This window comes from Ahaetulla prasina, chromosome 10 (assembly GCF_028640845.1).
Source record: "Ahaetulla prasina isolate Xishuangbanna chromosome 10, ASM2864084v1, whole genome shotgun sequence".
Classification (NCBI taxonomy): Eukaryota; Metazoa; Chordata; class Lepidosauria; order Squamata; family Colubridae; genus Ahaetulla; species Ahaetulla prasina.
In genome coordinates, this window is record NC_080548.1 from 21,570,588 (window position 1) to 21,596,256 (window position 25,669).

Here is a 25,669-nt window from a genome sequence, read left to right on the forward strand (position 1 = left end):
TGAAGAAGCTCCTTGGATGAAATGTGAAAGTTCTTCAAGGAAAAACAAAGGAAATCAGTTGCCTTTTGGAAAAAAGCACCTTTGGGACAGCCAGTCAGCTTTTAGAATACAAAAACAATCATAGCCCCTGCACTTAAGGCTCTTCCTTCCCCGTTTGAACACCAATGTCTGTATATAAAGCACAACAGGAAATATTGGATCTATACGGGTATGTAATCTTTATCACAATTGCTCAACCAAAACAGGAACCTACATTCTTGCAAAGCCGCAAGTCCTTTTACTGGTGACATTTGATTATACGCTTGAATTTTACTCATCATGCCTACAGAGTGATCCCATGGGAAGCAGATCAGATGGTCTCCTAGGAGGACCGTCAGGGCCTGAGAGAAGGAAGCCACTGGCCAATGACAACAGAGCTAACCCCATCCGAAAAAGCATCCGTTACCCTTGGAGACTGGTCGATTGGCCAGTGACTTTTGTGAACAGCACCCACTCGGACAGTGCCATTGTCCATAAAGAGATTGTTGGGAGAGAATGCCTCTTCTACGGTGCTTTCATTGGTGGAGAGACGCGGAATGTGGAATTCAAGCAAGGCAGCGGAGAATACCTGACGACAACGCTAAAGCATCATTTGCGGAAGTACACCTGTGCTTTTCTCAACAGTGAAGGGGGCAGTCTCTTCGTGGGAGTTGAGGACAACGGCTTGGTGCGTGGCGCCAAGTGCGACCACAAGGAAGAAGACCGAATTCGCCTGCTGACGGATTCTCTTTTTAAAACCTTCAAGCCCCAGGTTTTCCCTACCGCCTACACGCTGAGCTTCATCCCAGTCATCAAAGCAGAAGACACAGGCATCTTTCTCAAAGTCATCCGGCTGAGCGTCCATCCTCCCAAGCCGCACGCAGAACCTGTCCTGTATGAAACAGATCAGGGGGAGGTGTACCTGAGGCGAGATGGCAGCATCCAAGGACCCCTCTCTGGAAGCGCTATCCAAGAGTGGTGCCGGCAGGTAACGTTCAGATATTGCACATCTTGTATAAAGTGCTCGGGGACGTACAAACCAAATTCTAGCTGTCACACAAAGAAGTAAGTTTGAAAGTGCCGTCCGATAAGCAATAGCAATAGCACTTGGACTTATATACCGCTTTACAGTGCTTTAGTACTTTACAGGACGTGATGGCTCAGTGGCTAAGACGCTGAGCTTGTCGATCAAAAGGTCGGCAGTTCAGTGGTTCAAATCCCTAGTGCTGTGTAACAGGCTGTGCTCCTGTTATTTGTTCCATCTTCTGCCAACCTAGCAGTTGGAAAGCACGTAAAAAAATGCAAATAGAAAAATAGGGACCACCTTTGGTGGGAAGATAGCAGCGTTCTGTGAGCCTTTGGCATTTAGTCATGTTGGCCACATGACCACGGAGACGTCTTCAGACAGCGCTGGCTCTTCAGCTTTGAAACGGAGATGAGCACCACCCCTAGTCAGGAACAACTAGCACATATGTGCAAGGGGGACCTTTACCTTATAGTGCTTTACAGCCCTCTCTAGGCCGTTTAGTCAGCCTCTTGCCCCCAATAATCTGGGACCTCATTTTACTGACCTCGGAAGGATGGATGGCTAAGTCAACCTTGAGCCTGGTGAGATCTGAACTGCCAAATTGCAGGCAGCCGGCAGAAGTAGCCTGCAGTACTGCATTCTAACCACTGTGCCACTTTGGCACGTAAGAAAGGGCTTCCGGTTCTCCAACATATAAAATTGGGGGGCTTGGGGGTGGAGGTGGCTTGTATCAGAATTGATGCTTTTTGTCAGGAATCAATACTTTTGTCATTGAAAAACAAGTTTAAAGTTCCCAAAGGCCAGCCGAAAGATAAAACTGCTAAATCCTTTCAAATTAAAATCATAGGTAGAGTTCAGCTATTGATGACTGTTGTGTCAGTCTTCTCTCTAGCAACCCGACGATTAAAATATTCAAGCCATTTTTTTTTTCTGCTACAGTGCTCTGCTTTTAAGTAAACCTTCTGCAGAATAGATTAAGGCATTCCAAAATAACTTAAGACATTGCTCCTCCTGCTAAGATCGTGCAAGAAACAAGGGCAAGCCAGACCATCTCCTGACCTTTTTCCTTAAGCCAGCTTATACTTTCCTTATGCCAGGGGTGTCCAAACTTGACAAGTTTTAAGACTTGTAGACTTCAACTCCCAGAATTCCAAAGCTGGCTGAGGAATTCTGGGAGTTGAAGTCCACAAGTCTTAAAACTTGTCAAGTTTGGACACCCCTGCCTTATGCCATGGCCAGAGTCCAGCTTGCAAAACAAGGTTGCTCACCACTATTAGGAGGAAGGGAATGACCATGACTTTGTAAATTTCCCAGAAATGGACCGAGGAAATCAAGAAGCTGGAAGTGAAAATAGGCGACTTGCTGAAGGAGAAAGAAAACCTGCAACGGCAGGTACGTTCGCAGAATAACAGCACGAAATGCTGCGTCATCTTGTAACGTTAAGCCATGCCATCCATAATCAGCCTGTAGGACAGCTTACATACCTACCTGGGCAAAGAAAATGCGGCCCAGTTAAAAGCTTGAATCTACTTACGGTCATCTTGTGCCAGGAGTATGGTGGCCATTATTAGGTTCTGCTTCGCTCTTTCCAATACATGGAGAGTATCCCTATTGCAACCAACGTTGGAGAAAGCAATTTTTTCCCTCCTCTGTTTGGATGTGTGTGTGTGTGTGTTATCAAACCAGTCAGGTTGACGAAAGTGATGGAAATCACCTTTTGTACATGCATTGTTGTGCATCAATACATTGCATGTTATGGGTATTTAAAGTGGGGGGGGGAACATTGTTGTTGTTAGTTGCAAAGTCATGTCTGACCAATCGCGATCCCATGGACAATGTTCCTCCAGGCCTTCCTGTCCTCTACCATCCTCTGGAGCCCATTTAAGCTCACGCCGACTGCTTCAGTGACTCCATCCAGCCTCCTCGTTCTTCTCTGCTGTCCTGTTCTTCTTTTGCCCTCAATCTTTCCAAGCATTAAGGTCTTCTCCAGGAAAACATTATTTGCAACTATATTAACATGGCAATTTCCCCATTATCCCACCCCCCTTCTCAAACCTGCCCTTTCCTCTGCCTGTTTTCACTGTGTGCCTATCTTACTGCTATCGGCAATTCTCTCCTTAGAAACAAAAAACAGGAAGTTAATGCTGGGCTGTTCGAGCAGGTTAAAAGTCCAAACTTGGATGATGGCTAGTATTCTTTAACTCAGGGATCTCCAACCTTGGTTCCTTTAAGACTTGTGGACTTCAGCTCCCAGAGTTCCTCAGCCAGGTTGGAGACCCCTGCTTTAACTAACATCCACCGGCTGGCGACTGGAGAGCACTCTTGAAGCTTGACTTGAGGCTCATGATTTAATTAGGGCATCTGTCGGAACCCGGAGACCAGCATTTATATGGCTGCTTGTTTCCGATTATAAAATAATAGCGATCTCCTTTCCGTGTGTTTAAGGAGCAGCAGCCAAGTTAATCCCTTGAGTAACCATTAGGCAAAGGGTCCTAGGAAGTTTTCAGTTGGCCCGTAGGGTGATTTGGGGACAGTGGAGTTGGGATGCTACTGTTTCTTACCATTATTTTCTAGTATTCCAGGTATAAGGTCAGCAATAATCAGGAGCAGTGGTGGGATTCAAATGATTTAACAACCGGTTTTGTGCATGAATGAATGGCTGGGTGGAAGCGGCCATGGTGGACGTGGCCAGGAGGTGTGACAGGCAGGCCTCCCTCTACTTACCAGGGAGCCCAAATGGGGTGTGTGGGGACTCCTGGAAGGGGCGAGGTGGGGTGTGTGGCCAGCCAGCAATTTAATTACCGGTTTGCCTGAACCGGCCCGAACCAGCTGAATCCCACCACTGATCGGGAGGGAGGGAGGGAGGGAGGAAGGAAGGAAGAATGTGATGTAATTTCCAAAGAAATTCCACTCTTTAAATAAGAGAAATGGGGAAGCCATGGGGGAAAAAAAGAGTTTTCAAGTTACCATATTTTTTGGAGTATAAAACGCACCATTTCCCCCCCAAAAAAGAGGGTAAAAATCTGGGTGCATCTTAAACTCCAAATGTAGCCCCACCCAGCTTCTCAAAAGGAGCTTTCAGAGGCTGAAAGAAGCTTCAGAAAAGAAGACCCCCCAAACAGCTTCAGAAAAGAAGCTCCCAGAGCTTCAGAGGCTTTTCTCTGTTTTGGAGGCTTTCAGAGGCAGAGAAAAGTTTGTTCTGAAACAGAGTTTCAAAGGCAGGGGAAAAAAGCAAAAAAAAAAGAAAGAAAGAAAGAAAGAAAGAAGAAAAGAAAAAGAAAAAAAGGCACAGGGCTCACAACCAAGGAACCTGTTGCTAAAATTCACCTCTGGGAACAGCTGATTGGAGGTATTCCCGGAGGCCGATCCACCTGCCAATCAGCTTTTTTCTTATTTTCCTCTCCAAAAACTGAGGTGCGTCTTATACTCTGAAAAATACAGTATATAAAGAGACAGGGCAGACCAATTGTTTTCCCAAAGTTTTAATGAACTGAAAAGGATTTGTACATCCAATATATTTGCACTAACACACTGTTTCACCTAACTTGCTGGAAAACGTAGTCTATAACCTGCACTGGGAAAAGATCGTAAACCATGGTTTTCTTCAACCCCCCACGTCTGCAGGCTCATCCTTTCCCTCTCCTAGGGCTGCATCTGCGTGCCCCCGGAGATATACGTCCCCTTGTAAAAGCAGGGGCCTGGGACAGCCCATAGGCCAACAGGAGCTCTTCGTTCTGCATAGGGTAGTCTCTCTTTAAAAAAATAAGACCGTCAGTGCTTCTTTCTAGTCCAAGGCAAAGCTCTCAATGAGAGGTGCAAAAGGCAACTTCTGAAAAGTCACTTTTTCATACGCGTGCACCCTCCCCCCTTCGATGCAAGGAATCGAATGAAGAAAGCCATGCTCCTCTGAATGTGTAAAATGGGGCACCGGGAGTGGGGGGGGGGAATTAACACACTCACATTTTCAAAACATCTTTGAACGTGTGGCCAAATTTGCTTAGCATCAGAGTACGCTATTATCTCGTGTGAACAGGAAAACTATACACTTGGCAAAGGTTAAGCAATGTTAGGCGTAGCACCCGTTTTGTTTTAGAATACTTTAGAAGCTTGGGATAGCCTGCCTGGTACGATTTTCCGCTGAGATGTCGAGGATGTCATCTACCCCTCCAACAATGGAGAAGAATCAAAATCCTGAGCAGAGATTCTGCGTGGCCTCTTCTGCGAGCATTTACAATGGCCTGTTAAACCTCCTTAACGTGTCCGAAATGTCTCTTCCCTCTCTCAGCTTCTGCACTTCAGGGTTCTGTAAGTTCACAGCTGAGCACAACTAAGCAGCACTGGCGGTTTCTTGGAATACTTTCTTTTTAAAAAAAATAAAAATAAAAGCAATGATAATAAGATGTCTCCCAAAAATGAAAACAATTATAATAACATGATCTACAAAATCCTCAGGACGTACGGTTGTCCAGTGAAGAATTTCAAAACACCTGGATGGTGAGTAGGTTGGGATGAAGAGAGAGAAAAAGAGGAAGATCAGAGATATTTATATCAAACTAGCTGATAACCCAGCATTGCCCGCTTATTTAAGAACCAATCCCCCTTACCGGAGGGAGCCCCCTTGTGGAGTACTGTGAAGCCTTTACCATGGCAACTCCCCTGTGCTGTACAGTAGAAGCCATTTTTAGGCACAACAGGTTGTATCTTAACAGAGCTTGAATCCAAAATGCACACTATCACTGTCAAAAGTACTGTGATTTGACACCATAGATATAATTCATTTCATTTCAGCAGCCCAGGCGTTCCAGAGTTATGCTGGAACACACACATACAGGCACACAGGCACACACACACACACACAAGGTGTTAGGGGTGTCGTACCACCACAATATTTTTTCCCAGAGAGTAAATAATCTGTGTACCAAGTTTGGTTGAAATTGCTCGAGGTGTTCCAGAATTATGCTGGAACATAAATACATATACATATACACACACACACACACAAACAAACAGAGCCATTTATATAGATAGATAGATAGATTTATCAGTATTTTGAAAATACTCTTTAACTTGGTAATTTTGATTACAACACTGCTCCCAGGAAATGTGATGCAAGCAAACAGGGAAAGAAACTATTTTAAAAACCCGGAAAATGAAAAATAAGATTTTACCAGCAGTTTACTCATGATTCTCTGTAGTAAATTTCAGTTCTGTGATCTCAGAATCAGGGGAACTACTTCCACTTCTATCACTATAGGTATCCCTGTAAAATTCAGGCTGTTAGAAAAATAACAGGATTTCTCTTACATACATAAACAAAACTCTGTTCCTGGTCTACTGGTTCAGCTAGAATTCCTGGCCACTGAAGCAAAAGAAATCCAGAGAAAGAACATACTGTGATCTACAGCAAACAGTGGAGGTCTCAACCTTCCTGAAGATAAGGTTGCTTGGCTGTATTTATATAAAACCCTTTTTTATAGATATAGTGGGGAACCATTTTCGTTTTGCAACATAATGATCTGTTACAAGAGGACTCCGCATTAGATAGGCCACAAGGGTGTTGGAAAGTTTTTGCTGACAGGCTAATCTGAACCATTTTTTTAAAAGACCAAATACCATATTTTTCAGAGTATAAGATGCACTCCTCCCCCCCCCAAAAAAGTGGGTGGAAATGTCTGTGCATCTTATACACTGAATGTGGCCGAAGCCCCACCCACCTGCCAGCCCTCACTCTCCGGCTGTTTCCAGACTCCGCATGCTCCATTTTAGACCCATTCCAGGCTGCTGGGATTGCCACAGCACACTGCTGCCAATCGCTGCCCCCATACGTTGCGTTTTCGGCCTCCACACACCTCATTTTAGACCTGTTCAAGGCTCCCAGGATCGCCACAGCACACCGCTGCCAATCACGGCCCCTGCACATCATGCTTTCGGCCTCCACACATCATGTTTTTGACCTCCACATGCCTGGCAGAAAACACAATGTGCGAAGGCCAAAAAGGGGCATGCAAAGGACAAAAACGCGATGCGTGGAGGCAGCAATCGGTGGCTATGTGCTGTGGCAATCCCTGCAGCCTGGAACGGGTCTATAGCAGAGCGTGCGGAGGCCAAAAATGCGACACATGGAGGTGGCGATGGGCTGTGGAGATCCCTGCATCCTGGAACAGCTGATTGGCGGTATTCTGGGAGGCCGATCCAACCGCCAATCAGCTACTCATGCTCAATCAGGCTGATATAACGTGCTGAAGCTGACCAGGCTGTTCACTGCAAGGATGCTAGCAATTGATGGATGCTGGTAGGCAGAGGCAGAATTTTTTTTTCTTGTTTTCCCTCCCTAAAAACTAATGTTTGTCTTATACCCTGAAGTGTCTTATACTCCGAAAAATACGGTACATGAAAGTAAGGGAAATACTTATTTAATCAGCTGCAGAAAACAGAATATTTGGAATTCATACATCAACATAAAAAGGCAGAAGAAGAAAACTGTAAATTAGAATTCATAGTTTGCACATGCATGTGCATATGTGTATGGGAGGGAGGGAAGGAGGGAGAGGGAGAAGGAAAGAGGGAGCGGGAGGGACAGGGAGAGGATGAGGGAGAAAGGGAGAAGGGGGAGAGGGAGCAAGTAGGGACAGGGAGAGGGAGGGAGAAGAAAACAGGGAGGGAGAAGGAGGGACAGGAGAGAGGGAGAGGGAGGGAGGGAGGGAGCAAGGAGGGACAGGGAGAGGAGGAGAAGAAAACAGGAGGAGAAGGAGGGACAGGAGAGGGAGGGAGGGAGGGAGGGAGCAAGGAGGGATGGGGAGAGGGAGGGAGAAGGAAACGGAGGGAGGAGGGACAGGAGAGACGGAGGGGGAGGGGGATGGAGAGAGGGAGAGGGAGCAAGGAGGGACGGGGAGAGGGAGGGAGAAGGAAACACAGAGGGAGAAGGAGGGACAGGAGAGAGGGAGGGGGATGGAGGGAGAGGGAGCAAGGAGGGACGAGGAGTGGGTGGGAGGAGAAGAGGGAGAGATGGGGGAGAACTTTTCTTCCTCCTTTAACCTTTCTAATATAATTTCACAAAAAAGCCATTTCTGGTTTGCCATAACCCTTATCTTTCGGCAAATTTACAGAACCAGAACTGACTTGGGGACAAACAGAGGTTAAAGTTTTTGCTTAATGGCAATGGAAAAAAAGAAGTAGCGGGATAACCAACTGATCTTCCTTTAACCCATGAACCAGCACCCCAAATCTTCCCAAAATATATATATCCTCAACATTGATGACCACCAAAAAAAGACTAATTTATCTTTCACAGAGAATCGAAACCAGAAGCACAGGCAGAGCATAGAGGCCTTTCTAGTGTACTTTTCCCACAATGCACTATTAATATTTTAGTCCAGGTGCAAGGGAAAAGGATGTTATCATAAAGGCTACAGCGCCAGATGGATGCAAACCTGAGCTCACATACTCCCAAAGCAAATTCCAACGGGATACAGCAGGCTGGACTTACCTGGGAGACAGTCTGCAACCTTTCTGGAGATAATGTGAGAGTTTTCCTGCGGAAGCCAGGAGGAGGCCAAAGTAAGGAGGAGAGGGTTTTATGGGCCTGGAGAGGAATTCTGGGTGATACTGAACCCCCACAAAAAAAGGATGTTCTAGAGGAGAAAATAAAGCATACTTTATTACCTTAATGGCCAAAACTATTCATAAGGCTACATGAATATCCTATAAAAAGCTACAGGTGTACCCAGGGTTGAACTGAGGGGTTCTTGGTGCTTTCTGAGCTTGGTTGGGGGGTTTTTTTTGCAGACGTTTCATTACCAATCTGGGTAAATCACTGATGTTACCTAGTTTGGTACTTGTTGCGGTCCGCCGACAGCCTGCGGAACTGGCAGCAGAGCTGGATAGCAATGTGGCTGAGGAAGAATACGAGCCAGTCCTGGAGGCTGGGGAAGGCCTGGATGAGGGATCTGCATCGGAGGCAGAGATGGGGCCAGGGCCATCGGGGAGTGATGTGCAGACTCCAGAGCCTCCAGAGGCTGACAGTAGTGAGGCAGAGGAACAGGAGGAGCCTCTTCCTAATGCACGCATGAGAAGAGCTCCCAGAAGGCAAGAGCAGCTCAAGCAAAGAGGATGACTCGAAAGTAGGCCCAAGAGATGATTGGCCCCTCCCATAAGGCTTAAAAGACCAGCAATGGCTCTTGGGCTCTTTGTCGGAAAACAATGTTGATAGACTTGCTCCTTGTCTTGCTGCATTTATTTCTTGTCGGCATCTTCTGCTTCTGAACTTTTGCCAAGAAAAGCCTTTGGCAGTTTGCCTAACTAGACCAGGGTTGGTGATAAGACTGAAGATTTGTGTTATGAAGAATTTGTTTTGATTTAGTTTGGACTACGCTGAGAATGAGTTAATTCTCAGCTGTTTTAATAAAGTTTGTTTGTTTTTGAACTAAGTGCGTCTACTACTACCTACTACTATCAGTACTTTTGTGCCTGGGGCACAAAAGTACTGAAAAAGAAAACCAAACTCAGAGAGCACCAAGGACCTCATTGAAATTCATGTTTTGAAGAACTAATATAGGAATTCTCATGTTTTTTTCTACCGTGTTTCCCCCCAAAATAAGACCGTCTTATATCTTTTTTGCCACTGAAAAAGGCACCAGGTCTTATTTTCAGGGGTGGGAGGAGTTCTCATTCACTGACTCACCTCACTTGCGAGTGTTGTCCCCGGCTGCCTTCTTCGGCTAGCAAGGCTTTCCTGAAGGCCGCTGTCTAGTACAGCCTTTATTGCAGTGGTGAAATCCAATTTTTTTTTACTACTGGTTCTGTGGGCATGGCTTGGTGGGCATGGCAGGGGAAGGACACTGCAAAATCTCCATCCCCACCCCACCCCAGGGGAAGGATACTACAAAATCTCTATTCCCTCCCCACCCAAAGGAAGGATACTGCAAAATCTCCATTCCCTCCCTACTCCAGGGGAAGGATACTGCAAAATCTCCATTCCCACCCCACTCTGGGGCCAGCCAGAGGTGTTGTGTCTCGCCCGCTCCCCCTGCCGCAGCCGGGCCCCTCTTATCTCCTGCCAGACGCTGATAGTTCGGAAGAATGTCCTAGCATGCCTCCAGGCCCCAGCCCTGGCACCATGCCCGGACAGGCCGAGCAAGACGGCCTGACGTGCCTTCAGCCCCCAGTCCTGGCACCATGCCCAGGCAAACGGAGCAACTAAAGCCCTCCCCCACAGCATGTGAGCCTGAAGAATGTGAGGCCAGTCATGAGCTAGGATTGCCAACAGCTGGAGGCTGGAGAGATCCTCGCTTCCGGAGAGTTGAGAGGCGACATCAGCAAAAGGAAGGGAGGGGCAGGCCTGGATAAGTGCTGAGTCATGGAGCCACACCCCATGGCCTATATAAAGGATCTGCTTTCTGGCATTCTCTGAGTCAGGCAAAGTCTAACTTGGATTGCTGAAGTCACTTCCTGGTCTCCTGCCTGCCTTGACAACTCTGATAGGACTTTGGCAGAGCTGCAGAGGCACGCTTGATACGGACTTCCCCGACCCGGCCGTCAGCGGAGGAGTGGGACACGACAAGAGGTGACATTTGCTGGTTCTCTAAACTACTCAACCGTTCCGCAACTGGTTCTCCAGAACCTGTCAGAACCTGCTGGATTTCACCCCACTTTATTGTCATTGTACATCATGAATACAACGAAATTGGTTGTATATCAATCCGGAGCTCTGTTATTGGCTACAGAGGCCTTCAGGAAAGCCTTGCCGGCTGCAGAAGGAATGGCCCAAGGTATGCGAGGCCTGGCTGCAGCTGTCCAAAGGTAAGTTGTAGGACAGCTCCACCCCCACCCCCACCCCCCCCAGCTTAATTTTTATCCATGCACCCTGGAGTGGGCGGGGTCTTCATTAGGGCTTATTTTTGGGGTAGGGCTTACATTGGATGCACGTGTAAAAATCAAGCTAGGACTTACTTTCTGAGTAGGTCGTATTTTCGGGGAAACACGGTATCTAAGGAAAGATCCCTTCCACAAATCTCAAGAGAAACCCCTAAAACGTTTCCTCAATTAACAATAGCAACCCTTCTGGTGACCGATCAATGCTCACCTTCCAACTCAACCACTTCCATTCGCTCTCCTTCCACATCCTGGCCCACAAACTTCATCCCTTTCTCTTCAAATGAGTTTTTCAGCTCTGGGTTTACCTACGAATAGAAGATTAACATCAGATGATTTTTTTTAAAAAAAAATTGGACTTTGGAGAAAGAGGGTTGTCTCCGCCGCCTTTCTCTACTGCCAAGTAGCCGTACCTCAAATCTGTGTCTGTGCCTTTCTTCCAAGTAATCACCATCTCCATACAGTTTTCCTATTGGTGAAAAAAATCTATTTGATTATTTCAAACTAGCATACTTATTAATACCATACCTTCCCCTTGCCTTTTCTGGTATAATGTCAATTTTCTTCCTCTTACAGAAAACTTTTATTAGAAAGCAGTTCCTGTACTTTCCAACATGTCACCAAAAAAGAATGTATGTGCCTATCTTCTAGGCCCGGGGTATCAAACTCAAAGGCCGCATCAGGGTTATGTTTGACCTTGAGGGGGGTGGGGGGGCAGCATGTGGCCAGCTTGATGTCACTTGTGTCAGGGACACCTGTGGTGGCCCAAGCACTGTGCCAGTAAAAATGGGCTCCGGAACTCCGTTCTCAGCTGCAACAGCCTCCTGCAACCCTCTGCCAGCAAAAACGGAGCTCGGGAGAGCCACATGCGGCCCTCGCAAACTCCGTTTTCGCTGGCAGAGGCACCGCGGGCCGGTCCTTTCCTATTTCCAGGGTGGTCTCAAGGACCAGATCTAAGCACCCTGTGGGCCGGATCCAGCCCCTGGGCCTTTAGTTTGACACCCGTTCTATTTATTCATTTATTTATAACCCGCCTTTATTAAATTTTCACAAATAATTCAAGGCACTGAACCAACAAACCTTCCTCTTCCTAATTTTTCCACAACAACCCTGTGAGGTGAATTGGGCTGAGAGAGAGAGAGAGAGAGAGGGAGGGAGGGAGGGAGGGAGAGAGAGGGAGGGAGGGAGAGAGAGACTGGCTCAAAGTCACCTCAGCTGGCTTTCATGGCTTAGGCAGGACTTGAACTCATTGTCTCTTGCTTTCTAGCCTGGTGCCTTAAACCTCTAGACCAAACTGGCTCTCAAATATGCTACATCCCTAAGCTTTTCATCTGAACCAGAAGTCCATCAATAGTGCGAAGGCAATAGCTTTCCCTACCTGTGATTCCCCAGCAGCCATTATTCGGGGATGTCCTACACCCCCTCTGAACCTGGAGTTTCACATTACAATTAATAATTGCAAACTGACTTTTCTTCTGTGAATATGTTCAATTGCTAACTGGCTATCACAATATCTTCCTATTATCTATATACTAAAACTCTTGTGTCTGTAATCTTTAGCTGACAAAACAATGCATCACAGGACAAAACCAAGGTGCCTTAAATGAGCTAGTTTACAGAATGCATCCAAAATCCAGGACTCTCCTGTGGAATTGAAATGTGGCCACGTTTATCAAACATTTTGTGACCTAAACATGATCCTAAATCATTTTATGACATAATTCTAAACGTCCTAAAACATTTCCTGTAGTCAACTCCTGATGTTTGAGTATGCTACTTGTTTGAGTATACAACTTGTTGCTGGCAATCCTTATGATTTATATTGATATATTGACCATCAATTGTGTTGTAAATGTCGTACCTTGATGAACGTATCTTTTCTTTTATGTACACTGAGAGCGTATGCACCAAGACAAATTCCTTGTGTGTCCAATCACACTTGGCCAATAAAAATTCTATTCTATACAGTTCAACATGGACTACTTTCAAGACAGATAGATCTCTGAATATTTCCCTGAATTTTACAAAATTTTTCAAGTTACACACTAGAACAGTGATTGTGAAACTTTTTGGCACTGACTGCTGAAAAGGATGCACGGAAATATCATGGATGCATACGCTCGTTGGGGCCGCGTTCCTGAAAAGCCAAACTTCCGGGTTCTAGCACGCATGCACACGCCGGTTTTTGGCACTGCCGTGCACGTGAAGGACAGCTGATCATTGCGCGTGCATGTGCGCCAGAAACCCGGAGGATAAATAGGCAAGGCTGCGCATGCCGGGCGACATTGCTTCGCATGCCATTTTGGGCATGCATGCCATAGATTCACCATCATGGCACATGGCACCAGAAGTTCTGCCACTGCTGAAAGCATTGAGGAATCTGGCAAGGAAATATCTCTGAAACGATGACCCAAGGGCAACCGTCTCCAGGAGAGCATTTTACCAGGTTCGCCTGATCCGCCAGTTGCGTCCCTTCCTGGACCGGGATGCCTTATGCACAGTCACTCATGCTCTCGTTACCTCTCGCCTGGACTACTGCAATGCTCTCTACATGGGGCTCCCCTTGAAGAGCACCCGGAGACTTCAGCTAGTTCAGAGCAGCGGCTCATGGGTTATTGAGGGCGTCTCGGGCTCCCATATAACACCTATCCTCGCAGACTGCACTGGCTACCTGTTGTTTTCGGGTGCGCTTCAAGGTATTGGTTACCACCTTTAAAGCGCTCCATGGCTTAGGACCGGGCTATCTACGGGACCGCCTACTGCCGGCTTCTATCTCCCATCGTCGATGCGTTCCCACAGAGGGACTCCTCAGGGTGCCGTCAGCCAAACAGTGTCGACTGGCGGCCCCAGGAGGGCCTTCTCTGTGGGGCTCACCCTGTGGAACGAACTTCCCCTCGGACTTGACAATTACCTGACCTTAGGACCTTTAGCATGAACTTAAAACTTATTTATTCCGTATGGCTGGACTAGCCTGATTCTTATTTTTATTGGATGGGTTTTTAAAATTCTGTGATTTTATGGGGAAGTACGTTTTTAATATTTTGGGCATTTAAATTAGTTTTTTAAGGGATGTTTTTAATTATTGTATGTATGTATATTTTATCTGCCTGTTCACCGCCCTGAGTCCTTCGGGAGAAGGGCGGTATACAAATTAAAATATTATTATTATTATTATTATGGATGGTCTAGTAAATACTTAAGTTTAAAATACAAAGTTTGAGGTATATATATATTTTTTTCTTTGTAGAGCTACTACCAAAGTCATCAAAGTTGCCCCAAATGTCCTAGGAAAATGGGACGGCCGCTAGCTTGTAATTTCCCCTACTTTAAGGCAGCCTCGGCATTTGTATAATCAAAATACAATCAGCAGTGAAAAGAAAGGAAAAAGGGGGAGGAAACAAAAGGAAGGCCAAGAAAAGCGTACTCATGACTGAGTTCTTGGTTTGGAAGATGGTTCTTCTCTTGCCCAGCCTCATGGTTCCACCCATTTGACCTGGATTGTGTTCCGGCATGTCAATTACCTGAGAAGTCAAAGAGTATGACGCGATGGAGAAGAAGACAACTAAGAATGTTAAGCAAGTATGCAAGGAAAACAAAATATGTCAGCTGATTCATTTACACGGGGTTTAGTAGCATCTAAAAACAAAATTAATGGTTTCAGGGATTGGCAATCCAGGGCTTAATCAAAGGGCTTAAACCCCCATTCTAACTGCTAATACAGTATTTTTCATGTCTACCATGAGTTTTAAGAGTGTATTCAGATGGGTGTGTAAAGGTTAACATTATATGCATATGTAACATATACAAACATGCAAAAGTTTACTTTTAAGGTATCTAAAACACTCTTGAATAGAAAGTCAAGTAAATGTAATACACAGCCTATTTGATCAAATTGAGAGATTCAGTGGCTCTAAATAAAATAAAATATGGACTTTCATATTTACAAAAAAAAATGACAGAGCAACTCTCTGAGAAACACCTAACTTCAAATATGAGACAACATTTTAACAGAAGTTCATCAATCATAATACTATGGGGAAGTCTGATTATTCTCACAGTAATTCATTCTAATGAGGCCATGTTTTACATTTCCTTTCAAAATAATTGTTGAGGGAGGGAGGGAAGAAAATGTTCTTGGTATACATAAAAAGAAATCACAATGGATTAAAAAAGTATCATCACACTTACCACTGGGTGTGTAGTTTTAGGGTCAAATTCGGTAGAGTTGGCATCTGTGGATGATAGGCTTTGATCACATAAAGTCTCGGGTCTTAAGAAAAAAAATCTACATTTCCAGTAGAAAGCAGCTATTCTGTTAATTAGCATTAATGACTATGGATATATCATTGGTTCAGGTTTTCTTAGGCCTCACAGCCGGGAGAACTTGACTTGACTTTTTTCAGTGCTACATGACAGACATGATTAATAGTCTTTCCCTGAATTAGGTTTCTATTCCGCTGAACATTCCCTGAGTTAGATGCATAGTTTTGCTCTCCCTGAAGTGGGCCCCTACCTTTCCCTGAGTTAGTTTTACATTCCTGAGTTGGGTTTCTATTCAGGTAAAATGCATGATTTCCTGAAAAACACGTGGTATTTTGCTAATACGTATACTCTAAACGCTTGCTGATTGGTGATGTTAAGTTTCTATATGCTAATTCCCTCCTTGCTGTAGTTACCCCTCCCTGCTAAAACTGCATAATAAAAGAGACTGTTGCGATCTAAGGGGGATCTTTTTACAACATTCCTTTTACAACCCCTTTCTTCGTGCTCTCTCTTGAAGAACTCCTGGTGTGGTGTCTTTTATTTGGCTTCTTTCGTCCTTGCGAGGACCCACTAAATTGTCTCAGCGAGGGCTGAGACCCGTTCCTGCGGGAACCCAGGACAACATTAACAGGGAACCTAGGACAACAAATAAGTGTTGCAGACCAACAGCAACATCTGGGGGCTCGTCCGGACCTGTTGTGTTGTCCAGAGGCGCGATCGTTGTCTAGCGGTGCGTCACCTTCACCCTCATTGCTTACCCGTCCGGGATGCGACACGTGCACACGTAAGTAATGGGCTCCTCGAACTCGAAAGTCTCATCATTGCATAGGAATGAGCTTTACTCTCTGGTGAAGAAGGCTAATTGTTTGCAAAAAGTTAATGGCACCACTGTCTATCCTCTTTCTAAGAAATCTCTTACCTCTTTTCTGTCCTATGTTCATGCCTATGAGTCTCCTTCTGTCTCTGTAGCTGCCTCTGCTCCCCCTGCAGACACAGCTCTTTCTCCTTCTGCAGCGTCTCCCCCCCCTCCGGAGGATACAGACACAGCTGCAGGCACTCTTTCTGCCTTGGTTGCCCTTTCTTCTCTTTCTCTAAGAACTGAACCCCCGATATCGGCTTACCCTTTAAACCTCAATCCAGCAGGAGGGGGACAGCCGGTACACGAGAACATCAATGTACGGGTGCTTAAAAATTTAAAAGACTTCCTACGGCATTTACTCTCCGTTCCTTCAGTTCCTATGCCTGCTCATTCCTTTCCCTCCTCCTCCCTTTCCCCCCACTCTGAACCTTCAAAGCATATTGAGCTAGAAAGCGTATTGTACCAAATGCCTGTTTCTTCCATCCCTGCTTTGAAAACTGCCTCCTTTCCCCTGCCTGCCTCCCTTCCCCCAGAGCACCCCTCCCTTTCCCCCATGGGTGATCAGCAACTGATTTGGTTTAATTGCTTCTCTATATCTGGAAACAATCTGGAAAAGAATTTGCTCACAGCGACTACATGGGAAACATTGGGAACTTTTTCCATGAAAGTCCAAGAGCCCCTGCAAAAATTTTGTCCATCTGGCACATGATCTTTGAATGCCTCATTTTACTTGCAGACGTCACTTAAACAGTTTGTCAAGACCTCTGCCTTATCAAAAATGACTTAAAAGGATCCACAATCACAGTCATGATTTAAACTGCTGAGTTTTCTCAGACAAGTTCCCCAGGTCTGTAAATGTTGTTTGATGATGTGTGTGCTTGTGTATGTATGTATGTGATCATTTTCAGACCTGCATAAGAATTGTAGAGATAATTGTGATGCTTGATTTGCATGGAATGTGTGTATGTGCAAAACTCATTGAGAAGGTGTGAAATTTCTGTGTTGTCTTTTGGATTTGCAAGAAATGTGTGCATGTGTGAGAAATTGTCTCTGCATGTGTGTGTGTGCATGTGTGTGTGTCTGTGTGTGTATCTGTCTGCATAAATTCCGTATGCAAGCAGCCAGGTACTTTTGGAAAAATAAAAAAATGTATTTTTCCTTTTGCAAGCAAGTGAGTTACTTTTGGATTTTTTTTTCTCTTCATATGCATGAGAATGTCTTTCCAGTGAGTTACTTTTAACTTTTTTTTTCTGCCCTCTGGCTTATCTTAACTACCCCCCCCCTTCGTTCCTTGTGGTGCCAGGGAAAAGGGCGGGCTACGGGGGAGAACCATTCACCCCCACTCCATTTTTTTTTTCTTCTCTCTCTTCTTTCTTGTCTGAGAAGGGAGGGACAATTAGGCTCTCTGGAAGCATTGCTTTTGTAAAAAGCTATGTAAAAAACTATGCAGATGTATTTTCTTTTTCACCATGAAAACAATTTTGATTTTAATTTTTAATCATGCATACAATTTTGATTTTGCTTTTAATTTTTATTTTTTATCTTTTCTGGAACTTTTTGAGGTTTAACCTGCCTGATTAAACCTATACCTTTATAAATGTTTTCAAAGCACTGAGTTGACTAAAAATGTTTCATTTAGCTTTGTATTTTTGCAGCTGCTAACATACATAATAAGAGTTGGAAGGGACCCTTGGAGGTCTTCTAGTCCAACCCCCTGCCCAGGCAGGAAACCCTACAGCATTTCAGACACATGGCTATCTTCTTATGTATGGATGCATTTTTTTAAGCGTAAATCTGTTTTTGGAAAATGCACTCAGGTTTTCCACATAAACAGACTCACCCTAAAGCTTCCGCCATGTTTTCTTTTGAATCAGACTCAGTGTTCTCCTTATTTGCTGTTTGTATTGTTTCTTTTTCTTTTTTAGCAGCACAATATGTGCCCTGTTTTAGGAACTATTTCAGAGATGAGTTAGAAAGTTATAGGATGTGATAAGTTAGAAGGTTACAGAATGTGAAGAGAGAGTTACTAGTGCTGAGAAGTTTTGATACTAGTGCTGAAGAATGTGGTTTGTTTTTGGAAGTTTTTGATAGCATGGATTTTGTTAGTGACCAACTTCCACACATGAATAAAAAGGGTGGGAGTTGGGTTTTTATTGATTGATTGTCTTTTTCTCTGTCTTCCACATAGTACCTTTCAACCTCATCTTAGACAGTCTATATGTTACTCAAATAGTAAAAACTATTTTTCAATCTTACTTGTCCCCTTCTCTTGATTCTAATCTCACTTCTCTTTTCACAACTTTACAGTCTCTCATTTACAAATGTACACATCCCTATTTTGTTACACATATACGAAGCTATCAACCTTTTCCTGGTTTTCTCCAGGAAGGGAACAATGTAGCAGACGCTGCGGCCTCTGCCTCCTCTCTTTTGACACTTTCTCCTGTCTCTCCTTGGGACAGTCACTCCTATTTTCATCAAAACAAAAAGGCGCTCAAACAATTTGGCTTCACGGCTGCTGAGGCATCTGATCATACATCAATGCCCTACTTGCAGCCGCCAAGGTAACTCTCTTCCGATGGGGGTCAACCCCAGAGGAACAGTGGCCTGTCAACTTTGGCAAATGGATGTAACTCAATATCCATCCTTTACCCCTTGGAAATCCATTGATACATATTCAGGTTTCATCATGGCAACCTTGCAAAGGGGTGAAACCGCAAAACAAGTTATTAATCATTGTATTCGGACTTTCGTAACGTTGGGATGTCCAAAAACTCTAAAAACTGACAATGGACCAGCCTATACGAGCTCTGCCTTTGCACAATTTTGCCATCGCTGGTCAATAATCCATAAATTCGGCATTCCTTTCAATAGCCAGGGCCAGGCCATTATAGAGAGAGCGAATTTGACTCTTAAACAGGCCTTGGACAAACACTTGGGGTCAAAAGGCATCAGCCCCCCGACACTCCCGGCGTTGCAAAATGTATTAAATGTTTGCTTGTATTCATTGAATTTTCTTAATCTAACCGGATCTCCTGCCTCCACTGCTGCCTCGAGACAGTTTTCCGCTCCTCCCCTCCCCTCTTCTCGTCCTCTGGTATATTATAGGCATCTTCCGGATCCAGCTTGGAAAGGTCCAGCTCAATTGATTACCTGGGGAAAAGGCTACGCTGCAGTTCAATTGCCTGATCGAGTCCTGTGGGTTCCGGCTCGCTGTGTCCGCCCCTGTCATCTCAATCAACCAAAAGAGAAAGATGAAGATCCTCCTGATCCTATCACTGATCTCTCTTGCCTCTTCTGTCTCTAATGCCTCTTCCTCTCTTCCTAAATGTACATGAAAATTTCCCTTCTCTCTGCTACCCATTTCTCCTCTGGTGTATCTCGCTTCTTGCCCTCTTCCCACGTTTCTACCCCTGCAGCTCTCCGTTTGCAGCGCTCCTTATCCGGAGCACAGCAGAACCTGCATCGTCCCGCAAATTATACTTGGACTATTTTGGACTTCCAAGGAAGCGTCCTTCATTCCATCTCTAATCGAACTCTGTGGCCTTGGTTTCCTGCACTCTACTTTGACTTTGCTGAAATGCTGGTCGGCGCCCATGGATTTAAACATAAAACAAAATGTAATCCTTCCCCTCGGGACGTCTGGTCAATTGGTCCAGGCCTGTATATCTGCCCAGGACATCTTACTGATCTCTCCCACCTAGATGAATGTGGGACCATCTCTGATTGGTATTGCAAGTCCTGGCAATGTGTGTCAACCGGAAAGATTTGGTGGACTGCTCCCTATACTACTGACTATATCAAAGCTGTACTAGGCCCTGATAACAATTTGCCTTGGAATTCCTGCTCCAATTGGGCCTGCTGCGGCGTTCGCCTCAATCCTATGACTGTTACTTTTACATCTCATGGAAGGAGTCTTCCGATTACTGAATGGCTTAAAGGGAAAAGATGGGGGGGAAGGTCGAGATAATTCGATTACAGACATCCAGGAAATATATTCATAATTCGTCTTACCATGTCCTTAGAAACATCCCCACCTGTGGGCCCAAACAAACAAGTCAATTCGCCCTTTTTACAGCCCTTGATTAAAAGCAACAATCCATTGGTGTCCTTGGTCTCCTCTGCGCATGATGCCCTTGTGGCAGCCCGTACTTTTCCTAACAATGATAGTAGGTGTTGGCTGTGTCTGTCTTCTCAACCCCCTTTTTATGAGGCCATAGGTTCCCCCTACCTTTTACCAATAGCACCTCAGATACTGGTTGCAGGTGGTCTAACTCTTCTATAACGGTATCCTCAATTGAAGGTCAAGGTTGTTGCCTTGGGTATGTACCCTCTAACTTTTCTCACTATTGTATCAATGCCTCCTCGGATGCCTATACTTCCTGCACAATATACTTGTCCAAAGAAAGGCTAGGACTTGACACTGGAGGGTGGACTATAATACACACTACTCTATTAACTGCAGATCTTTCCAAACGTTTAAACGGTCAGTTTTTTATTCCTTCCAATGGCTCTATTTGGGCCTGCTCTACGGGTGCTACTGCATGTGTCAGTGGAGACATTTTACACACCAAACACGCTTTTTGCATTCAGGTTTATCTTCTCCCTAAAATGTCTGTTTTTTCCAATAATGAGTTCTTTTCTCGCATGGAAACACCCCAATACCTTCCACGAACCAAGGGGGGGGTGGTTCCAACTATGCCTTTGGCCCTTCTCCTGGGCCTAGGAGCCACTGGTGCTGCAACTGGAATCGCAGGAATGGTTGTGGCTGACAAAAACATCCGCAGGCTCAGTATTGAAATAGATGCTGATCTCAGGCGCATTGAGCAATCTATGGTTGCCCTCCAAAATTCCCTGACCTCTCTCTCCGAAGTTGTATTACAAAATAGAAGGGGTTTGGACTTGCTATTCTTAAAACAGGGCGGTCTGTGTGTAGCTTTGAAAGAAGAATGTTGTTTTTACACTGAAAGTTCTGGTGTTGTGCTTGACTCTATGGCAGAATTAAATACCCGATTGAAAGATAGAGAAAAAGAGCGTTCTCAATCCCACACGTGGTATCAGGGAATGTTTAATCTCTCTCCCTGGTTGACCACCCTCCTCTCTGCCCTAGCTGGTCCTCTGATTTTGTTGCTCCTTGCATGTACAATTGGCCCATGTGTCATGGGGAGAGTTCTAGCATTTTTGAAACAAAGACTAAACAGTATTGGAGATGATGTCCTCTTGCTAAGGAACACTGTTGAAAATGAATATAAACAACCTCTTTTAGAATTAGCCTCTGAGGCTGATGAAGACTCTGAATCGGGAACCATTCCTTTGGAAAAGTGTACTGACTCCCTGCGGGCTCTCCCGGAGGGGGGATCCACTGGGGATGTCATAGCTTTAGAAGAATATTACCCATCTTAAAAAATAAAAACAGAGGACATATGGATATATCATTTACCCATCTTAAAAAATAAAAACAGAGGACATATGGATATATCATTGGTTCAGGTTTTCTTAGGCCTCACAGCCGGGAGAACTTGACTTGACTTTTTTCAGTGCTACATGACAGACATGATTAATAGTCTTTCCCTGAATTAGGTTTCTATTCCGCTGAACATTCCCTGAGTTAGATGCATAGTTTTGCTCTCCCTGAAGTGGGCCCCTACCTTTCCCTGAGTTAGTTTTACATTCCTGAGTTGGGTTTCTATTCAGGTAAAATGCATGATTTCCTGAAAAACACGTGGTATTTTGCTAATACGTATACTCTAAACGCTTGCTGATTGGTGATGTTAAGTTTCTATATGCTAATTCCCTCCTTGCTGTAGTTACCCCTCCCTGCTAAAACTGCATAATAAAAGAGACTGTTGCGATCTAAGGGGGATCTTTTTACAACATTCCTTTTACAACCCCTTTCTTCGTGCTCTCTCTTGAAGAACTCCTGGTGTGGTGTCTTTTATTTGGCTTCTTTCGTCCTTGCGAGGACCCACTAAATTGTCTCAGCGAGGGCTGAGACCCGTTCCTGCGGGAACCCAGGACAACATTAACAGGGAACCTAGGACAACAAATAAGTGTTGCAGACCAACAGCAACAAATGACAATGTAACCCAAGACTCAGAGCAAACACTTCACATATACAGTACATGGTAAACGCAGTCCTACCCAAATCATTAACATACCATGTTGTATATTTTAATAATCCACTACTTAAGTTTGAATGTTGTAAATAGGTGCTTTCTTATTAACTGCCCAAGGAGCTGCTGATCCAGTTCTACAGAGGAATTATTGAGTCTGACATCTGCACCTCTATAACTGTCGGGTTTGGTTCTGCAACCCAACAAGACAGGTACAGACTTCAGAGGATAATTAGAACTGCAGAAAAAATAATAGCTATCAACCTGCCTTCCATTGAGGACCTGTATACTGCACGAATCAAAAAGAGGGCGGGGAAAATATTTACGGACCCCTTACATCCTGGGCATAAACTGTTTCAACACCCACCCTCAAAACGACACTATAGAGCATAGCACACCAGAACAACTAGACACAAGAACAGTTTCTTCCCGAACACCATCACTCTGCTAAACAAATAATTCCCTCAACACTGTCAAACTAGTTATTAAATCTGCACTACTATTAATCTTCTCATCATTCCCATCACCCATCTCCTTCCACTTATGACTGTAACTTTGTTGCTTGTATCCCTACAATTTATACTGATATTGTTTCCTGATTGCTTATTTGTACCCTATGACTATCATTAAGTGTTGTACCTTAGAATTCTTGATGAACGTATCTTTTATGTACACTGAGAGCATATGCACCAAGACAAATTCCTTGTGTGTCCAATCACACTTGGCCAATAAAAATTCTATTCTATTCTATTAGGCTAGTAAATAAAGCAATAAAAACATGGAGATTTTGTATTGCGAACAATTTGGAGAATCAAAAGCTCATCCCTTTATAAACTCTTGTAAAAACTGGGTAAAGTGAAATAGGTACAATTACCTTAAAGAGTATGAAAAGCTTTATTGAGATTTAAGTGTTCCCAGTATACTGCTACCCTACAGCAATTATATTACAAGCGATTTTAAGGATTAACATTCTTAAAGACAGGGCCAAATGTTTATTTTCCCACACCTTTACCTTGCCAGCCAAGGATATTGCGGGCAAACTCCACAACGGCCAACTGCATTCCCAGACAGACTCCTATAGAAAACAGAGCAAGGAGATATATTTTAAAAAATATACACTGGTGTTGTCAAATACCCAGCAGAATTCCTATTTTCCTTCTTTATTAGACATATGCTACATAAGCAGCTGAAGATCAGGTATAGGAGGACCTTTGGGATAATTTATGGCAGGGGTGGAATTCTACCGGTTCGGACAAACCGGTAGCTCCAACGATCAGCTGGCAGAGAACCAGTTCGCTCCCCACCCCCCGCGCTTTAAATTAACTTTATCTTCTCAGCTGATTGGCGCAGCAGAGCGGATTGCTGCAGCTCAGCTGTGTTACTCCCAAGTGGTAACACAGAAAGTTAGTATTTGTGCACGCGCAGTGTGTACGATCACTAAATCGGTTGTTAAACCAGCAGCATCCCACCACTGATTTATGACCTTACAATTATGCATCAGTCTGACCATATATGATTTCAAAGAAATCAGCTAGAAGTTTCTTGGGATAATACTGAACAATATTTCTTTTAGCTTATCATTTCAAGCAAGCTGGTACAGAAAAGGAATGTGGTTCACATTCAAAGCAATTAGTAGAATTTTATTGATCTAATCCAGGGGTTGGCAACCTTAAACCCTCAAAGAGCCACAAAGGTCCTAACCGGAAGCCCCCCGTTCAATTCTGGAGCTGACCTACCTGTCCTAATCAAAACCTCTATCAATTGTGGAGCCGACCAGAAAACCCGCCCCTTGCCATAGAGCCTCCTCCTAGCACACCAAGCTTCCCCCACCCCCCCGGTAACCAGAAGCTCCTCTCAAAATTGTGGTGCTGACCAGTGATAGGGAGCCGCAGCAGAGGGATGAAAGAGCCACATGCGGCTCCAGAGCCGCATCTGCAGCTGCAGATCCAGAGCTACATCTGCAGATCAGGGGTCAGTCAATCAATTGATTGATTGGAGTAACTTTAGAGGCCACCCAACAGTTTATGCTGTAATAAAGAACTATGAGAAAAAGATCGTGTATGGGCAAGAGGAAACAAACATCAACACGCCAAAGAAAATTCAATGGACTCAACAACCACTCTATCCACAGGCCTGGGAGCAAAGCCAAATCTTTAAAGACTTTGGGAACATCACAAGGGTGGGTCACATGAATCTCTGAAGAGATGCTCTTCCAGTGAAGGCATCCTCTCAAGAGATGACACTGATTAATTGAAAGAATCTGGAGGGCACCCATTCTACTGATCCTACTGGACCGGCAGAAAATATTGGACACAGAGATCAAAGTATAGACCCAATGTCTTGTCAACTATAGTTCTGCTGCATCTTTCTCCATACAAAACAAAAAATAACATTCAAGCATATTTTCTCACCTAGGAAAGGTTTCTTCTGCTTTCTTGCCCAAGAAATGGCTTGGATTTTTCCTTCTGTGCCTCGAACACCAAAACCACCTGGAACCAAAACTCCACTAAACAAAAAAGAAAAGAAAAGAAAAGGAGGAAGCCTATTGGATAAACCTGAGCATTCACTACACTTTTGCATTACCCTAGTCCTCTGAAAATGGAATTGGATTCACACAGTAAAATACACACCACAATGCACTCTACCTAGTTTGAACTAAGGAGGCTTAGTGAAAACAATCCCAGTCATTTTGTTTATAAGCCACAGCCATGGTGCTTTACTTAACAACTTTAGTGGAAAACCACCATGATTTAGCCCAGTGTTAATCCAGCAAGAATTTCTCCAGATCGTCATTTATGCAAATAATATCACCACCAACATGAGGCAATAAAATGCGGAAACACTGCTCAAAATAATGGGGTGTCTTTGCAACATCAGTCACAAGCAAGACATTTCAGCCAAGCAGGGATTTGTTCCAAGACGTTTAATCGAAAAAACCCTGATAAGCCATCATTACAAGTATATATCTACATAAGGCAGGAACCGGAAAATACCTCACAGGAGCAGCTGAAGGCAACTCTTAAAAAGGCAGAAAATGCATCTCAGAATAATCCTGCCAATACAGCAGACATAACCACTGCAACAGGATTTGCAGCTGGAATTTGACAAGAGGTGTGTATCATAGTAATATCCACCATACTGAATGTTGATTGTCCAGAGTTCAACCTATAGAAACCTCTAGAAAAATACTAAGAGCCACAGTGGGGCAGTGGTTAGAATGCAGTACTGCAGGCTACTTCTGCTGACTGCCAGCTGCCAGTAGTTTGGTGGTTCAAGGTCTCACTGGCTCAAGCTTGACTCAGACTTCCAGCCTTCCAAGGTCAGTAAAACGAGGAGCCAGATTGTTGGGGGCAATATGGTGATTCTGAAAACCACTTAGAGAGGGCTGTAAAGCACCGTGAAGCGGTATATAAGTCTAAGTGCTATTGCTAGTGCTACTTGACCTTTAGCGAGCCCCAGACAGCCGTATCAATAAGCCCCGGGGTCCCATTTCTTCATTCTGTGGCACAATCATATGAT

The 25,669-nt window shown here is 44.5% G+C and overlaps 2 protein-coding genes across 5 annotated transcripts in view; one reads left to right on the forward strand and one right to left on the reverse strand.

Annotated features, from left to right (window-relative positions):
- The first annotated feature begins 78 nt into the window (after window positions 1-78).
- LOC131204480 (schlafen-like protein 1) lies at window positions 79-3,792 on the forward strand. Its single transcript, XM_058195840.1, has 2 exons — window positions 79-1,006; window positions 2,360-3,792. The coding sequence occupies exons 1-2, from the start codon at window positions 338-340 to the stop codon at window positions 2,480-2,482; spliced, it is 792 nt and encodes a 263-aa protein (XP_058051823.1). The 5' UTR covers window positions 79-337; the 3' UTR covers window positions 2,483-3,792.
- Window positions 3,793-4,511: 719 nt separating this feature from the next.
- The window catches only part of CTPS1 (CTP synthase 1), a 40,558-nt gene continuing 19,400 nt past the window's right edge, over window positions 4,512-25,669 (reverse strand). For 3 of the 4 annotated variants that reach the window (XM_058195838.1, XM_058195836.1, XM_058195839.1), the window contains 9 exons: window positions 24,562-24,656; window positions 23,163-23,225; window positions 15,104-15,147; window positions 14,340-14,436; window positions 11,329-11,384; window positions 11,127-11,223; window positions 8,532-8,676; window positions 6,214-6,305; window positions 4,512-5,532 (listed from right to left, as the gene is read on the reverse strand). In XM_058195838.1, the coding sequence (XP_058051821.1) occupies window positions 6,221-6,305; window positions 8,532-8,676; window positions 11,127-11,223; window positions 11,329-11,384; window positions 14,340-14,436; window positions 15,104-15,147; window positions 23,163-23,225; window positions 24,562-24,656 (682 nt within the window). In that variant the 3' untranslated portion in view covers window positions 4,512-5,532; window positions 6,214-6,220. Of the gene's footprint in view, window positions 5,533-6,213; window positions 6,320-8,531; window positions 8,677-11,126; window positions 11,224-11,328; window positions 11,385-14,339; window positions 14,437-15,103; window positions 15,148-23,162; window positions 23,226-24,561; window positions 24,657-25,669 lie in introns of all 4 variants that reach the window. The other variant, XM_058195837.1, reaches the window with a different exon arrangement.

What these genes read in the sequence shown, in the direction of transcription:
- LOC131204480 (XM_058195840.1), top strand. Translation starts at nt 338, where the DNA reads ATGGGAAGCAGATCAGATGGTCTCCTAGGAGGACCGTCAGGGCCTGAG. An exon ending in TCCAAGAGTGGTGCCGGCAG is followed by an intron (nt 1,007 to 2,359) that starts GTAACGTTCAGA and finishes TAAATTTCCCAG; the next exon opens with AAATGGACCGAGGAAATCAA.